Source organism: Onychostoma macrolepis, chromosome 25 (genome assembly GCF_012432095.1).
Source record: "Onychostoma macrolepis isolate SWU-2019 chromosome 25, ASM1243209v1, whole genome shotgun sequence".
NCBI lineage: Eukaryota > Metazoa > Chordata > Actinopteri > Cypriniformes > Cyprinidae > Onychostoma > Onychostoma macrolepis.
The window spans coordinates 18796952-18815102 of NC_081179.1; the positions used below are offsets into that span (position 1 = coordinate 18796952).

Sequence of the window (18151 nt, forward strand, 5' to 3'; positions counted from 1 at the left end):
ATGACAAAGTGATATTGTGATAACATGCATTACAAAATATTAATCAACATCTATGTGCACGAACCAGTCGCAATCAAGACTTCAGCACCAGCAGACTCAGCAGTTAATCAAAATCAATTTAAAATGCCAAAAAGTATTAATACAGTCAGCAAAAGCTGCATCACTCAAAACAACACTCAACAAATACATCAACTTCAAAAACTACTGGTCATCTCTCTCTCTCTATCTCTCTCTCCCTCTCTCAAGGCTATAAAGCCTTGCAGAAATAAGAAATAAAAAACTCAAGGCTTTGCAATCTTTTTCTCGAGAGCTTTATATCTGTCGAGACAAACAAGAGGGTTCAGATCCACTTCAGCAGCTGTAAATGTTGCGTTGTGCGAGGATGATACAGCCTTACCTCAGCACAGGTCTTGAGATTCAGTCTTTTATTCCGGAGCAATGAATCTTCTTTTGCCTATGTGAAGTATCTTCAGGCTTAGTTGGGTGGCTCGACATCAATAAAACATCCGTGAACTGAATAACTCTTCCTCTCAAAATGGATGGGGTTGCCATAAAACCTGACCTGCATTTATAAGACATGGCCTGCTCACTTCAAGATCTTACCAGGCAATATTAACATCAATACTCATTTTATTGCTACTACATGCACAAGTATTCATCCTTTTTAGGATGAAATGCAAAAAAAAAAAAAAAAGAAAGATAATAGACTGTTTCATCTACAGTACAATTGTCAAAATCAGTATTGTATGAAACTAGCTTGTTATTTTAACACCTGTAATGGTGGTCAGTTAGCATATTTTGTGCTTATCAACTTACCAAAACGATACATTTTCCTCTGTAAACTACTCTTCACGAACTCATTGGCCATAATATTTATTATTTAAAGCAAATTAAAACTGTTGTGATCGCTGTTTGTGTCGTCTTCTTCTCTCGCGGCTGCCTCGTGCTTTCTGTGAATTATGATGATTGGCGGGAAGAGGGGAGAGTCGATTGCAGAATCATGTCGGAAATTCGTTTTATTTATTTTTATTTATTTTTTTTTATTTATTTATTTTTATTAAATGTAGAATTGTACAGTTTTTTTTTTTTTTAATGCGTTTATGTAGGATACTGTTAATGAAGAATAAAACTTTCCACAAAGCACTACTCTTTTTTTTTTTTTTTTTTTAAGGAGACAGACCACAAAACTTCATTTCCCTTCATTCACAAACACAGAAACTGCATGAATTATGCATACTTTGCACAACATTTTAGCCCTTAACAACTCGTGAAATGAAAAATAAAAATACACATTTTATTTATTTTTACTTAAACAACATAAAACAATATTGATCATAATTATTTTGTATATATTTTGCGTTGTTGACCTGTTGATTAAATGATCTTGCCAGAACATGCTTTTGGAATCTCATTGATAAAATATTATAAAACATAATATGCGCACCTAATGTGCATCCTATACTCTTTATTTTGCTGCAATAGCAATATAAAAACTTAGTACAGCAATAAGAAGAAAAAAAATGTTCTGAGCAAAATCCCTTTAATGCAGGTTCATATTAATTATTTGATAGGAATGAAAACAAGGCTATGAGGGATATAAGTACAGTGTGTTCTATGGATTGTAATGTAGTTTAACAACATACCGACTGTTCAGCTGATGTAATATCTTAAAAAATAAATAAATAAAAATAAAAAAACTTTCATCAGACAAAAACTTCATGAAACACTTTTGAAAGTTGTGAGCTTTGAAAAATGCATGTAATCTAGGACATTTGTTCAGCTCATTCCTTTGTAAAGATTGTAAGTCTATACCTCACAGCCTTGTTTTCATTCATGTAAATTTCAGTAAGGTGTGTGTTTTCCAAACAAGAAGGCACTTCCCAAGAGAACCACACCAAGTTAGCTGGAAAAGCCCCGCTGTGGGAGTTCCACAGGGCTCACTGCTGGGACCATTACTCTTTCCTGTCTACACTCAGACATTTATAGATAGCTCTGAATTGTCATTTAATTGCATGGCTTCTCTTATCGCTGGTATGTCTATGACACTCAGCTGTACATGTCCCCTTCTGTCTCGATGTCTGCAATCTCTGTATCCCTGACTGACATATCAAACATACTCAGTCTTAATCTTGACAAGACTGAGATATTCTTTCTCTCAGCTGTGACCCTCAGCAAATCTCTCTTTATCGCTGTCACACAGTTGTTGCCTCTAGGTGTTTAAAAATTCATGGTGTTTTTGTTGGGATCCTATTATGATGACTGCCCTGTCCTGCTGCTTTATGCAGTACAATAAAAGGAAAATAAGTTCCTCCCTTGTCCACAATCAACTCCTTTTCTGAGCTTAATAGCTGAACAAAGTATATTTTTGTCCTACCATTTCCCCTGAGAATATCTAAAACACCCTGTTTTTTTTATTTAGCCTTTGGAAAAATTGTCACAATAAATACCACATTAGGTCTCTATACAGGCTGCATATTTTTTTGTCTTACATATATACTAACTAAACTTTGGGGTCAGTACGATTTTTTAAAGAAATTAATCTTTTTATCCAGCAAGTATTTATTAAATTGATTAAAACTGACAGTAAAAACATGTACATGCATTTCCTTTGAGCATAAAATGATGAAGAAAAAAAATAGAAATATATAGAAAATATATAGATATATAGAAATAAATAGAAATATTTCTTGAGCACCAAACCAGCATACAGGTGCTGGTCATATAATTAGAATATCATCAAAAAGTTGATTTATTTCTCTAATTCCATTCAAAAAGTTAAACTTGTATATTATATTCATTCATTACACACAGACTGATATATTTCAAATGTTCATTTCTTTTAATTTTGATGATTATAACTGACAACTAAGGAAAATCCCAAATTCTTAAGAAAATATTACTTAAGACCAATACAAAGAAAGGATTTTTAGAAATCGTGGCCAACTGAAAAGTATGAACATGAAAAGTATGAGCATGTACAGCACTCAATACTTAGTTGGGGTTCCTTTTGCCTGAATTACTGCAGCAATGCGGCGTGGCATGGAGTCGATCAGTTTGTGGCACTGCTCAGGTGTCATGAGAGCCCAGGTTGCTCTGATAGTGGCCTTCAGCTCTTCTGCATTGTTGGGTCTGCATATTCCTCTTCACAATACTCCATAGATTGTCTATGGGGTTAAGGTCAGGCAAGTTTGCTGGCCAATTAAGAACAGGGATACCATGGTCCTTAAACCAGATACTGGTTGCTTTGGCACTGTGTGCAGGTGCCAAGTCCTGTTGGAAAATGAAATCTGCATCTCCATAAAGTTGGTCAGCAGCAGGAAGCATGAAGTGCTCTAAAACTTCCTGGTATACGGTTGCGTTGACCTTGAACCTCAGAAAACACAGTGGACCAACTGGAATGCGACAGCTGAAACCCATGTCTTGCATACGTCTGTGCGTAGTGGTTCTTGAAGCACTGACTCCAGCTGCAGTCCACTCTTTGTGAATCTCCCCCACATTTTTGAATGGCTTTTGTTTCACAATCCTCTCCAGGGTGCGGTTATCCCTATTGCTTGTACACTTTTTTCTACCACATATTTTCCTTCCCTTCGCCTCTCTATTAATGTGCTTGGACACAGAGCTCTGTGAACAGCCAGCCTCTTTTGCAATGACCTTTTGTGTCTTGTCCTCCTTGTGCAACGTGTCAATGGTCGTCTTTTGGACAACTGTCAAGTCAGCAGTCTTCCCCATGATTGTGTAGCCTACAGAACTAAACTGAGAGACCATTTAAAGGCCTTTGCAGGTGTTTTGAGTTAATTAGCTGATTAGAGTGTGGCACCAGGTGTCTTCAATATTGAACGTTTTCACAATATTCTAATTTTCTGAGATACTGAATTTGGGATTTTCCTTAGTTGTCAGTTATAATCATCAAAATTAAAAGAAATAAACATTTGAAATATATCAGTCTGTGTGTAATGAATGAATATAATATACAAGTTTCACTTTTTGAATGGAATTAGTGAAATAAATCAACTTTTTGATGATATTCTAATTATATGACCAGCACCTGTGTGTGCATTATGTGACACTGACAACAGAAGTAAAACATGATGAAAATTCAACTTTGTCATCACAAGAACAAATTTAATTTTAACATATGAAAACTGTAAATTTAAAAAAATAAATAAATTCAAAATATTACTGTAGTTTTGTGTGTGTGTGCTTTCTTTCGCAGTCATTCCTTACTGGCCTCATTACTGTCTTCTCAACAATGCAAGAAGGTATGACTTTTGAAGAGACCGTTCAAAATTCACTTTGTATCCAGGAACATTTTGCAACATTGACAAATATCTTTGTCCCAGTTTGCGAGGGATTTCACAGACATGTTTGAGAGACTGTCAACTTCTGAACACCCACCATTTCACTGTCCTCTCGGCCCACCGGAGGTTCTGCGGATGAGGATTGCTCAGTTTCAGCAGTTTTATCAGACATGCAGGCCCCTCATTGTTGTCCAGAGATTACAGCTGTGGAGGAGGTTTGACTGACAGGGTCTGGCCTAAGGTGCACCCGGGAGAATCAAGAGGAGGATTTACAGTGACTGCTCCAGATTGTATTTTCCTCTCCATTCTCTCCTGTCAGGGCTCAGGTTTATAATACAGTCAAGAAATAGTCTGCATAATTTAATGGAGTCTCCCATTTTCTCTCACTATTTTTGTTCTTGGAGTGGTAGAGCCACCATTACTTCCATTTTAAAGGTTAACAAGAGGATCTGAGAGTCTATCACATTGTTTATGCGGCGTTTCAAGTGCAAAACATATTCGTGTGTGTTTTTTTTCTTAACGTAAATTGGGTTTTGGACAGGGCTTTGGAAAAAATGAATGAAAACGAAGTGGTCCTTGGTTCAAAATCGTTTGTGAGACCCTAATCTAGACCATCTGAGAACCAGAAGACAGTGATTGAGTATTAAGGTCACCTGCTTGTCCACTACGAGACAAGGATATAAAATGAACAACTGTGGTCACAGACACATTTTTCAAGAGTTAGGACACAATTAGTTCAGAGCTGAAGGGACAATCGAAATTTAGCTGTGGACTGAAACATATACTTGGGCCCTGCCATTTTGGCACCAAAGCATTTTGAATACGTTGAGACAAGAAATAATACACCATCCCATTCCATCTTTAGTTTCAGTAACTACAATATACTGTAAGCCACGATTTCTAGAATTGTTCTCTAAAAGTTTTGCTCTTGAATGAAAGTGATATAATTTTTAATATTTTAATATTAAAATATAAAAGGTTTCCTCAGCTGTGTGTGGTTGCACAAAATATGGTATCTTATTTCTGCCACATATGTAAAGAAAAAAAAGAAAAGAAAAAAAGTCAATTTTCATAAGTCAACAGTTTTATAATCTTCACTTTTTATCTTAGAATTGATTCATAATTTTCACTGTCAAAATTAGTACATCTAAAAAAAAAAAAAATTAAATCACAATGTCAACACTTTTTTAATTGTCATAATTTCAACATGCCTCATAATTCATTGTCACAATGACTTTATCTCAATGTCTGTCATTTAATATTTTTCTCATAATTATGTCTTTATCTCTTGTGACTGTTTATCTGAGAATTATGACTTACTATCTCAATTTTGCCTGTCATAATTACTACTTTTTATTATTAGAATTGATCAAAGCATGATTTTTTCCCCCTCATGTGGCAGAAATGGGATTACATACTAAGTAAAACTGATTAAATATATTAATTCAAAAGATTAGTACCTGACATACAAATGAGATCTGCCTAGAAGGATTAAAAATCCTTATCTAGTAATCATGAATCACGAATGAATGAAGAAAAGGTCATGGAAAAAAAAAATTACGAAAATTGGTCAGAATATTTACCTTGACTTTCAGGGCTTTGAGAGGATTAATACGGCGAAAATACATTTTAAAACAAGAACAGCATTGGGCCCAGCAGTTTTATTAAGGTTTCTGTAGGTTTTCTAGCATAATTAAACCATGCATGTATATTTTGTATTACTTGTAAAATTGTATTCAAGATACCAGAGGACACCCGAGAACCGCAATCGCATTTAAAAACTGCATTATTAATGGCAAATGGCTTATCCTATGAAACGTGTCCTTTTCGCCTGCAGCTAAACTAATATGGAACAACCTATTCATCTTGGCACCAGAGACAAAGGTAGGTTTCAAATCCACAGCAAGCTCGATATTTAATTTCACGTGGTGAATGTAATTACGTGAAGAAATGATACCGTGCCCCGGATTAAATCAGGGAGTTATTGAGAGTGTCTGTAATTTTAATTCTGTTAGGATGACATTACAGAAGACCATCCGAGAAACTATTATATCACGGCATGAGAGAATACTGCCACTTTGTGGCGTATAAGGGACATGCATGCAGAGATATAATGGTGAATCTGATGAAAATTACAGTTTAAATTCAATATATGTAAACACATACCATTCGAAATTTAGATTAAATTCATTAAAACTAACAGTGAATACTTTTATAATGCTACAAAACACTTTAAGACAAATAAACAGTCTATTCATTTCTAAACTTTGGATTAAAGAGTCCTGAAAAACAAATGCATTGCGGTTCCCACAAAAAAAAAAATATATAAATATTATAATTAATCAGCACAACTGGTTTCAACACTGATAATAATCAGAAAGCAGCAAATCAGAATGATTTCTGAAGGATCATGTGACACTGAAGACTGGAGTAATGATGCTGAAAACTCAGCTTTGCATCACAGAAATAAATTACATTTAAAAACATTCAAGTACAAAACACTTATTTTATATTGTAAGAATATCTCACATTTTTACTGTATTTTGATCAAATAAAATCAGCTTTGGTAAACAGAGGCTTTTAAAAAAAAAAAAACTGCTTATAATTAGTAGTCATACAAAATTTGATTTTGAGGATAAAATGTTCTCGGAGGTTTCATGAGATTCACTTCTGAAAATAATTAAGTTTAGCAATTAAAGTCAAATTCATTTCTACATTATACCAATTTTGGTTGTAATTTTACAAAGCATTCATTCTTAACCAACAAACAGACACAGAGTCTCTCCTGTGGGTTTTATGCATTTCTTTTAATTACACATTAAATAAGACTGATGAGATTAATGGGGGAAAACAGGATTGGGTTGTATTTATAAAACAGTGCAGATCTGAGAACAGCTTTCCTCATCCTAATAAAAATCACATTCACCAAAACATGACAGATGCGAAAGACGACCTCAGATCGGCATTTTCTCATAGACGTTAACACGTGACCCTTAATTACAATTAAGTGTCATTCGATTCATTAAACCAAAAAAAAAAAAAAAAGCACAATTTACAAAATAGTCATCTTTCTTATCACAACCGTACAAAGGCTGTTAAAACAAGGTCCATGTATACGTGAACCATTTTATCAACATTTGCAATTGGCACACAAACAGACAGAACATTTCCAAAAATATCTAATGACTTTGCTACTCGCGTTACAGACGGCTAGTAAATGATTTTAAAGGGAACAGAAATCACCCAAAACACTTTAAATTTGCATAAGAGCGGACATCCTGATTTATTTCCTGTTTAGATTTCTCTGTATTAGTCAAACTGTGATATAGAAACAATTATTAGAAAAACAAACTAGTAATGGTTAAGGACGCATGGTAAAACAGCTCACCGAAGGTTTTAAAGCAACATTCTGTTCGTATATATTGGAAATCTCCTATAAATTACATCATCATGACATCACAAATATTGCCACACAAAATAAATCTTTATATATCACTCTCTTTGGTTTGAGTGATGGCTGAAAATTTGCCCTCCAGGACTAAGCTAGCCACATTTTTACCATTGTATACTATTCATGACTGACTCTTGGGAATTTATGCGTTCGGCTTCGATTCGACTAGAATTGGGCTTCTAGAACCAGAACGTCTTGATGGTCAATGGCAGCATAAACAACCAAGGCATTTGTTTTCTTCCTTCTTTTTAACATATATTTGCATCTCAACTAGTGGTACAGTAGGTTATATTCACCAATCAAAATTTAGCAAAAACAATTCAACGTAATTACTCCGACTTCTAAGGCGCTGTTTGGCTGGGCACAAGAGGGTAAATATTCATACGTCATAAAAATCCTCCTTTGAGTGCAGAAGTGAGGTGTTCGCTAGTGTAGATCCTTACAGAAAAGAGATTCGAAATGATTACACACTCCCTGGAATACTTGATTCTGATTGGTCAACAGCTTTATATTTGCGAGTCAAAATCTGCTAAGGCGCAATAATGAAACGCCAGTTTTAAAAAGTGATTTTTCACTATTACTTACAACAGGATCTGCATTTTCATGCGTTTAAAGAAAAGATTTGCGTTATAAGAGACAACTTTGTGCATCAAAACCACTCCTTTCCAGAAAAAAAAGAAACAAGAAAATTTACTTGGTTTTCAAAAGTCAACGAATTCGCGACAGCTGAATGTAAACATTTTGCCTGTCAAAAAAATAACGTGCACAATATTCGGTAGCATTTACGAGAAGCCAGCAGAGGTTCAGGGAGAGCACGCATTTCCCAAAAACAAAATGTACACACAAACGTTTTTACTTATCGCTTACCTAAAAGAAAATGCGGGCCAAGCGGCTTCGACAAGCTGTCTTTCAGAAACGTAACATACCTAATATATAACGCATGCGAGTATAAATTTGTACTTCACTCCCTGAAATTGACAAGTGCCTTTTATAAAATGCAGATCACCATCTTCTCAGTTGTTTAAAAAGGTTAATAAAACATTACGACGATCATTTTCAATGTTACCTCTCAGCAGATTTTGACTTCTATATAAACCTTCATGAATTTAACTGAAATCACAATAATGGCCTTGTTGAAACAATAGCGCCAGTTTGGACCAACTGAGAAAATCCTTTCTACACAACAGTGGCTATTATACAGTATTCAACGCATTACCGTTCCCTGGAAGTTTAAAGAACAGAACACAGCATGCAAACAGGGAAATAAGGTTAACGTGGTTAAGAATTCACCATATATACATTACCATGGCTTTCGAGAAAGGGCACGTTAATCCGACTACAATGGAAGTTCACATGCAGGTTGTTTTTGGAAGTCTGGGACATCCAAAGGCAGGGTCATACACAGTGATAATGTATCAAAACACCCCCTGAAAGTGTTGGTCCTAAAAAAGTAATTCCTCAATGTTTCAGTTCCTGTAAAATCAAGTGACTCACATGCAAATTTCACGGCTAAACAGCTACATGGCTAGTTCTCTCTCATACAGCACACCAAAACTTTTTTTTTCATGTCCACATCTTTCTTTATAAATCTGCTGAACTACTCTAAACCAACTGCAAAATAACACCAGTTCTGACAGCCCACCCGATAAAATAAGCCATAAAGGGGACCAACACTTTGGGGCAACTGGCACCGAATGAGAAGTAAAGCTTATTTCTTTTAAGAAAGCAAGTAGAATAAGGATCCATTCTGTATTCTGAGGAGGCTAATAATTTAGTGTAATGTACAAAATGCAGTTGTGGAACTTTTTTTTTTTTTTTTTGAGTCTATAATGACAGGAAAGGCTTGTTCACATTAATATACATTTTGTTTTGGATTTCTTCTTTTTCTTCTTGCCTTCCTTGCTCATCTTCTCCTTGTGTTTCCGGATTTCTCGGACTAGAGTATAAAACGCGTCGTCCACGCCCTTCAAAATTAAGGGAAAACAAGAACTAGAGGTGATTATCTAAACAATCAAACACTATAACAAAAAATAACAATGACTTTTCACAGATCTATGCCCAACTTTTATATTCCCACTGCCATACTGCCATATTCCAAACATTAGCCACTTAACATTAAAATTATCCACAGATAAGTGTTAAAAAGGCCATGTTCACCAAACCCAAATAATAAACATTTAAATAAACTGAAAAAAGTAAAAGAAATGAACAAGAAATGGTCATATTCAGTCCCAAAATCCCACAAAAATTAAATTGCAGTTAAAAAAAAAAAAAAAAAAAAAAAAAGCACTCAAATAAATAAAAGAATTTCTGTCTGAAAAGTGATTTAATTTTTTATTATTATTTATTTTTTTTTTTTATTTAGTAAAACTAATACTAAAAACAACAAATAAAAATGTTCTGGAAAAATATTTTATTACAATTAGCATAATTTACATAAAGTAAAACAAATACAACCTATAAATATACAATGTACAATTATAAATGTATACCACCAGTAAAAAGATTTTGAAAATATTTTTAAAGAATTCTCTTCTGCTCACCAAGCCTTCATTTATTTGATCCAAAATACTGCTTTAAAATAACTGCTTTCTATTTGAATATTTTAAAATGCAATTTATTCCTGTGATCAAAGCTGAATTTCTAACATCATTACTTCAGAGTCAGATGATCCTTCAGAAATCATTCTAATATGCTGATTTGCTGTTCACGAAACATTATTAATATTTAAAACCGTTGAGTACATCTTTTCATAGATAGAAAGCTGAATAGAAAGATCAGCATTTATCTGAAATAAAAAGCTTTTGTAACATTATACAACATACCATTCAAAACCTAGGAGTCAGTTTTTTATTTATTTTTTCTTTTGGAAGGGGGATTATAGAAATGAATGCTTTTATTTAGCAAGGATGCTTTAAATTGATCAAGAGTGACGATAAAGACATTTATAATGTTACAAAAGATTTCCATTTCAGATAAATGCTATTCTTCTGAACTTTCTATTCAAAGGAACCTGAAAAAAAAAATAAATAAAAAATCTACTTGGCTGTTTTCAACATAGTAATAAATTATTTTTGAATAATTAGAATATTAGAATGATTTCTGAAGGATCACGTTGACAGGAGTAGATGCCAAAAATTCAGCTTTGAAATCACAGGAATAAATGAAATTTTAAAATATATTCAAATAGAAAACAGTTATTTTAAATATAAAAAATATTTCAAAATGTTACTGTTTTTGCTGTACTTTGGATCAAATAAATGCAGGCTTGGTGAGCAGAAGAGAATTCTTAAAAAAAAACAAAAAACACCACCTTACTATTCAAAAACTTTTTACTGGTAGTATACTTAATTTGTTTGTATTCTAAAATAAGGTTTTATTCTTATTCTACCAACAACTGTGGCAGGTGCGATTATGAAAATAAATGTCACAATGCTAAATCTCTTCTCAGTCCTAAAAATAGGCTTCTTTACGAAATGTAATTTTGGTCTGAAATATGACCTGGATATTTCTTTGACAGATTACGAGATCCACCCAAGAACAGGCGTAAAGTGCTGTACAGATGTCGTACCCCACAGCTGGGCTGCAGACGGGCAGCGCTTCAAACTTACCCCTCTCACATCAAAACACATTTTTTAAGCTTGATGCATTGAGTCGTCTTTTCTTCTTTACTGAGTTTTCTCAGCCGGTATTGCCTGATCTCCCGTACCAGAGTATAAAAGGCATCTTCCACTCTCTGCAGTGCAAAACACAACTCCCTTCAGTGTTAAGGAACGCACAGCGGTCATCACTGAGAAGGGGAAACAGTCCCAATTGGATTTCGGGAACCAAGTGGCAAGCTTTCCACATAGTACTGGCACAATTAATATTAGCATTTTCTTTTGATTACTTCTGAGAATTTGGAAGGAATTTGGCATAATCAAATTTTTACATCAGCTTTCCACAAAAAAAAGCAAGGTTATTCCATGGGATGTCATTTTTTTTGCAGCATCTTCACACTTGGAAAACATTAAGAGTTTCTCAATTAGTAACGTCCCTGAACATAGATATACATACAAATACATAAATGTATATAAAATAAAGATAAGAATTAAAAAGTGAATCTGCTATTAGAGCAATACACACAAAACCATTTCAGCTTGCAGCCAGACAGAATTGTGGGTATTGAAGACGGCCCTATGGTGTCGGCGAGTAGCATGTGAGGCTCGAAACAGAGAGAGAAGAAATTAATTCAGGAGCTTTTATTACACCCCAGCACCACAAGGAGTTGTGATTTGAGCACTGCAGAGGGAGGTAGAGTGTTTACCCTGATATTCAACGTGACAGATAGAGCAGTTCAATATCCCCGACTGATTTATAGTGATTAAACCCCTGATCAATCCATCCAAATAGCATTCTTTGCCATTAAGAGATTAATTAAATGAAATCAAACAGACAAATTATAATGAACGCACAAGAGAGACCAGGCACAAACCCAGAGGCAGATCAGTTGTGTTGTGTGATATGACCTGATTGATTATTCATAAAGCCCGTGAGAATGAACTCATGCATAAACCCAGTGGAAAGCAGAAGGACGCAATGACCAGCTTTCCTTCACATTTCAACCGCCTTCAGCTGGTGTGTGGATGTCACCAAAACTATGTCTAAGTCACAATTACCTCCTAGAAAAAAATCTAATAAAATGCATACATTTACGCATTTTTTTTTTGTGTGTGATAAATAAAAATAGCAATTAAGGGGTGTAACACTACACTGTTCAATAGACGATATTGATCTCATGATACGATCCTTTAAATAAAGCCTAAATAGAGTTAAAATTTTACTTTTTATTATTACTTCTAAAAGACATATTATAAACCGTTAACAAAAAGCACTGTTCATTAAAATGCTACATTTTGGCATTACATCAGGGGTGGACTTGAGACGATGGTGACACCAGAATAGAAATATTTATGATTCTGCTCAACTGGAAACACAAAATTATGTTAGACACATATTCTAGTGCTCTGCCCCCGATTACATACATTTAAATAGTTTGAAATATTGTATTTTATTAAATGTCATTTTTATTTTTAATTTATTAAACAACATGGAAGGTCAAATGTATGAGCTTCAGGGTTTACCATATTTAATTAAATTTGTCTAAACTTTCATTTTGAGTGAACTATACACTTAATATACATGTCATCATCCATGATAAATATTGTTGCATTTTTGCATTGCGACGTTTAGTGATAATTTGTTACACCCCTAATAGTGAAAAGGTTTTAAAATAAAAAACAAACATTACAATAAACTAAATTAATAAATTTCTATAATAATAAATAATTTCTACTTTCTTTATTTTGATTTTGGGGTGAAATGTGACCCAGACATACAACTGACCCTTAATGGCTGTATATATAAAATCTGGTTATCGTCAACTTTTATTACAGATTTTAAAACCATATTTAACCCCATAATGCATTAATATGACACTAAAGACAACATGAAATTGTATTCACAACTCATTTAACTTCCATGATGCATTTCTGAGCAAAATAATATTATGAGGCAGAAAAAAAATTGGGGTAATTTTATGAGTCAAAATTGGATTGAATCCTAATTTATACAGTAATGTTATAGACTCATTTTAATTGTGGCCTTAGTTGTGTCAGTGTTAACGTAGTTTCAGAAGTGGATAAACGTTTATGGAAAACAAATGCATTTTTTAAATAATGATGCGCAGTGCACAATAAGACCAAGGATATATATATTTTTTAAAGTTGATTTTGATGTCATGCTGTCTTTAAATCAGTCAAAATAAGAGACTTTCACTTTTATTTTGATTGATGTGTCAAACACGCTTGTATTCAGTACACTACCGCCCATGTTTTCCATACCTGTCTCGTCTTTGCTGAGGTCTCTATAAACGGGATGCCGTAGCTTCGTGCTAAATCCTGAGCCTGCTTTGTGTCCACACTGCGGGAAGGAAGATCACACTTATTCCCCACCAGGACCATGGGGACGTCCTCGGAGTCCTTTACTCGCTTTATCTGCTCTCTGTCAAAGCACACAGAACATTGCACGTCTATAATTAATTTGACTTTGTGAGGTGTTTTAACCCTTTACAGACCTGATTCTGCAGGTAATGTGAGTGCACACCATGCAGTGTATACCTGTAGTGGTGAATGTCCTCAAAGGACTTGGTGTTATTGATGGCAAAGACACAGAGGAAGCCCTCTCCTGTCCTCATGTACTGATCCCTCATGGCGCTGTACTCCTCCTGACCTGCAGTGTCCAAGATGTCCAGGAGACACGTCTCCCCGTCAATCACCACCTGCTTCCTGTAGGAGTCCTGCACAAGTGAAAAGATATTTTGAGCGTATTGATCAGTATATGAATCCCAAACTGTACTGGTTCTGTAATTTCCATTTATCACAATACTTAAGCCTAAAATATCCCAAAAATGATATTAAAAACCTGACATTTGTAAAATGACAAATTGTACTTTTAGGCAAAAATCGTATCCGAGTTTTAAAATGCTCATTTAGGTGTAGATTAAGTCTAGCAAAATGGTGTGCAAGTCAACATTACATTAAAATTAGAAGGATTATTTTCAGCATTTTTATGCATGCTCTTGGTCTTAATTCAACGGCACACATTATTCCAAAGACAATTTGTCTCTGTAATTAAAACTACAAAACATCTAAAATAAAAAATAAATAAAAAGTTAATACCTTCAAAACCTCTACAAACATTAAAAAAACTATAAAAACAACAAAACAAACACTAAACTACAAAAAACATGTAAAAACAAACGAAAACAAAACATCTAAAAGCTACAAAATCATCTAAAAACAAACAATAAAAACTACAGACCAAACAACTACACTTTTGAGCCAGTTTTCAGCCCCCCAAAACACACACACACAGGTTAAGCACCAAAGAAAAAGCAAACAAACAAACAAAATCTTATTTGGCATTATGCAAATTTGCAATCTAAACTTAGAAGAGTGCCAAGCCAGAAAAGTGAAAGTCAAGAAACACAATGGCCTTTAAAGTGGAATCCACCTTTTAAACTAGAATAACCGGATCGCACGGTTGAGTCTTTAACAGTAGATTTTCTGCATATTTACATATGGGCGAGTTTCACAGCTTGGTGTGGCAGTAGTAGAGAGAGAGTGTCCTGAAAGCGCTAGAGACAGAGGTACACATGCCTCACCTCTATGGTTGGGTCGTATTCATCCACAAAGTGGTTCTGGATGAGTTGGATGGTGAGAGCACTCTTGCCCACGCCTCCAGCCCCCACGACCACAAGCTTATATTCTGTCATTCTTCACCTGCAATAAAAAAAAAAAAAAAACAGTAAAAATCACTGAGCGGTAAATATTTTTTCTGCTCCAGCTTTAATGTACTTACTGGACTTCAAATAATTGTCCAGCGACTTACACTATTATCCAAAGCGACTTACAGTTCACTAATTACAGGTACAGTCTGCTGGAGTAACCTAGGGTTAGACTAACTATGCTGCTCAAGGGTGAAACTGTGATATGTCAATAATAAAGCCTTTTACGGTTTGAACTTACAACTTTTCAGCTACCAGCCCAGATGTTTAACCATTACACCACAGCACCCTACAATTAGGCAAGACTGCGAAGGTTTGTGTCACATTGACATTTATGTAAAATGCCAGGTTTACTGGACTGACCTAAAATAACCGCATATAAAACATTAAACATTCTTCTCAACTTTACCATATCTTACAATTAAAACTATTTATAACAATAAAGAATCTGTTTTAAAAATATTCACAGAAATAATCATTATGGAGCTGAATCAGATGATCCACAAAAGAATGCTACAAATGAAATACTACTGCTTGAAACTACGCAGTAATAAGAAAGATATATATATCTCATTTTGTTTACATCTTAAATTATAAGCCTATATCTGTATTAATCTTTAATGTTACCTTGTGGTTATGCCATTTCTTCAAATTTTCTTTACTGCAACTAAAAAGCCCTGTTAAATAAACTGATTCCATGCATAACAGATGATAGACTACCATGATTTGACATGTTATGAATTCATGTATCATCTTACATGATGCTACTATATAACATTACCTTGTGTATAATCACTATATCACTTTTCGTTAACGTAACTCAACAAAACAGATTAATCGACAGTAAACTATCAATTCAATAAGTGATACACTAGCAGAATAAAACAATTTAACAATTTTAAGTTACATATCTATAGGCTAGTCCTCTGCAAGACCTTTTTACTTTGCCTTTTCTTTATAATAAATTAAAATCGATTAAGTAAAAGACTTATTCGACATCATTTGAAATTGCAGCTATGTTTTTACTGACCACCAAATATTACATGTACCTTTTTGATGTTAAATGATTTACATATGATATAATAATAAAGTTTGATTTAGATTTTAACTCGAGTTAAAACAAGTTAATCGTTAATAAGTCAGTTAAGCGCCATTGCATCGCAGGGCCCGAACTCACTTGGGCGTGCGATGATAATAACACACTGGAACTAAATACACACGCACAAAAGCTCACATATAACCAATTCTTAGCTTTATCTTTATTTGACTGTTAGTGACTGTAAATACACACGTTAAAACAGCTTTTCTATTATTTTTACCTCTGGGTTTGTTGTAAGTTCCGCGTCTGAAAAGCCTCTAATGACTCAAGCGTTTATCATGACCTTGCCATAATGTTATTATCCTTTTAAACAGCGTGTATATAGTCGCATATATCCGTTGACAATCCCGTTAGAGCGTTTAAAGGGCTCTTCTAACCGAAAACCGACAATTTCATACGGAATAGAGATGAATTTTGTCTTTCTAGGCTACATGGCCTGCGCTCGGAGGCTGTGCTTTTCATAAATATGGGCGGACGCACTGTAACGTCCTGCTAAATGATCACTTACCCCAAAATATCAACGATTTTCAGCTGTTTACGATTATTTTCAGTAGGTGGAGGAGGTTAAAAGGACGAGTAATACGCAGTCGAGCAGCCCCTTCCGAGCATCAGCATGCATCTTGCATTATAATAGACGAAACATCTGTAGGTGCAAACAATCCCGATCGGTGTCCTTTCAATGAGATGTGCTTGATCAATAACTGATCGGTAATCAACACTGGTTATTCCAGGCTAAATATGGTTATACGACGGATAATAAATGCACTTTAGTTTACAGTGTAGTAGCACACGAGAATGTGCTTCGACATATTCGATACTGGGCAAAGACCGGCTTTTGACAACCGCTAAGGGCAGTATTGGTATAGACTGGCTTGCTGCTTAAATAGGCCCTAAATATAACCGGAACGTGTACGTGCGCACGTAATCGCGTATGTGGAATCCTATTGGCTGTTTCACCTGCCAGTCAAAGTTAAGGGTTTTGCATACGGTGTGCAAGGAGCCAATCGTCTACGGTTATCGACAGAATAATACAAATTACTCAACCTAGATGTTTATTGTTTGGCTTGATACTTTACTTTATACGTTTTTTTCTTTGCCATTTAATGTAAATATAGTTAACAGAGACATATAATAGTGAAACAGAGCATACAAGGTAAAAATAATAATAATAATAAAGTTATTTAGCGCTTTTTCTTTCATAAAAAATGTCAAGAGCGAAAATATTGGTATATTTGCATTTGTGTATTTACAGTTTTGTGAAGAGATGCTTTAGTTTTTATCATAATTAAATTGATTGTAAAGGAACAGGTAAAGAAAATTCACTAAAACATTAACAATGAAGACATTATCATCATGGGCGGATTACTTTAGTTCCAGAAATATTTTAATACGAAAAAGCCTAAATTATTGCGTAAATTATGCTCGAAATTCACTCTACACAAATATTGCGGTAAGTTTTAATTTTGAGTTAACTTTTAATTATTATATATATATTATTATAATGGAAGTAATTACAAAATATTTTGCAACACAAAGAGGGTTGAAAAAACAAAGTGGAAGATTTACGACTTTAGTACAGTCTATTATTTGATCTTAAACATATGTTACACAAACATATGTTAAATAATTTGAATTTTGGATTGATAATAATTTAGATTTTTATTTTACAAGATGCAATAAAATCAAAAAAACGCAAAAGACACAAGGGGTCAGTATTTCCATGGTTTTGCAAGTCTGTCTTTATTTAAATAATAACGCCAAACCGTTTTGCTCTATTCAAATGTATTGTCTTTTGATTTTTTTTTTTTTAAATTTATGGTTATTAAAATTTTTAAGCATCATACTCTGTTGTGAATATTGTTCAAACCGCTTATGAAACCCGCTTTGATATGGTTGATTGTCACGTGGTGTGTATTACTTTTCTCAGCTCTGGCAGGATGACCAAATCAAAACCTTTTGTTAAATAAATAAATAAA

At 34.2% G+C, this 18151-nt stretch overlaps 1 protein-coding gene and 1 long non-coding RNA gene across 5 annotated transcripts in view; both read right to left on the reverse strand.

Moving 5' to 3' along the window:
* The window catches only part of LOC131534877 (uncharacterized), a 54283-nt gene extending 53290 nt beyond the window's left edge, over positions 1 to 993 (reverse strand). For both annotated transcript variants that reach the window (XR_009269446.1, XR_009269447.1), the window contains exons 1-2: positions 817 to 993; positions 398 to 562 (exon numbers count right to left, since the gene is read on the reverse strand). This is a non-coding gene — a long non-coding RNA (uncharacterized LOC131534877). The remainder of the gene's footprint in view (positions 1 to 397; positions 563 to 816) is intronic.
* A 6093-nt stretch (positions 994 to 7086) lies between these two features.
* On the reverse strand, positions 7087 to 17054 carry kras (v-Ki-ras2 Kirsten rat sarcoma viral oncogene homolog). 3 transcript variants are annotated; one of them, XM_058766988.1, is made up of 6 exons: positions 16684 to 17054; positions 14954 to 15071; positions 13908 to 14086; positions 13632 to 13791; positions 11361 to 11485; positions 7087 to 9713 (listed from the first exon to the last, which is right to left on the reverse strand). In XM_058766988.1, the coding sequence occupies exons 2-5, from the start codon at positions 15062 to 15064 to the stop codon at positions 11366 to 11368; spliced, it is 570 nt and encodes a 189-aa protein (XP_058622971.1). In that variant the 5' UTR covers positions 15065 to 15071; positions 16684 to 17054; the 3' UTR covers positions 7087 to 9713; positions 11361 to 11365. The 3 variants fall into 3 exon arrangements, with proteins under 3 accessions (XP_058622971.1, XP_058622972.1, XP_058622973.1); XM_058766989.1 differs by lacking the exon at positions 16684 to 17054 and adding an exon at positions 16396 to 16647; XM_058766990.1 differs by lacking the exon at positions 11361 to 11485 and having other exon boundaries at positions 16684 to 17050.
* Positions 17055 to 18151: the final 1097 nt, after the last annotated feature.

What these genes read in the sequence shown, in the direction of transcription:
- kras (XM_058766988.1), bottom strand. Translation starts at nt 15,064, where the DNA reads ATGACAGAATATAAGCTTGTGGTCGTGGGGGCTGGAGGCGTGGGCAAG. An exon ending in GAGGACATTCACCACTACAG is followed by an intron (nt 13,792 to 13,907) that starts GTATACACTGCA and finishes GTGCTTTGACAG; the next exon opens with AGAGCAGATAAAGCGAGTAA. An exon ending in CCTCAGCAAAGACGAGACAG is followed by an intron (nt 11,486 to 13,631) that starts GTATGGAAAACA and finishes TTTGCACTGCAG; the next exon opens with AGAGTGGAAGATGCCTTTTA.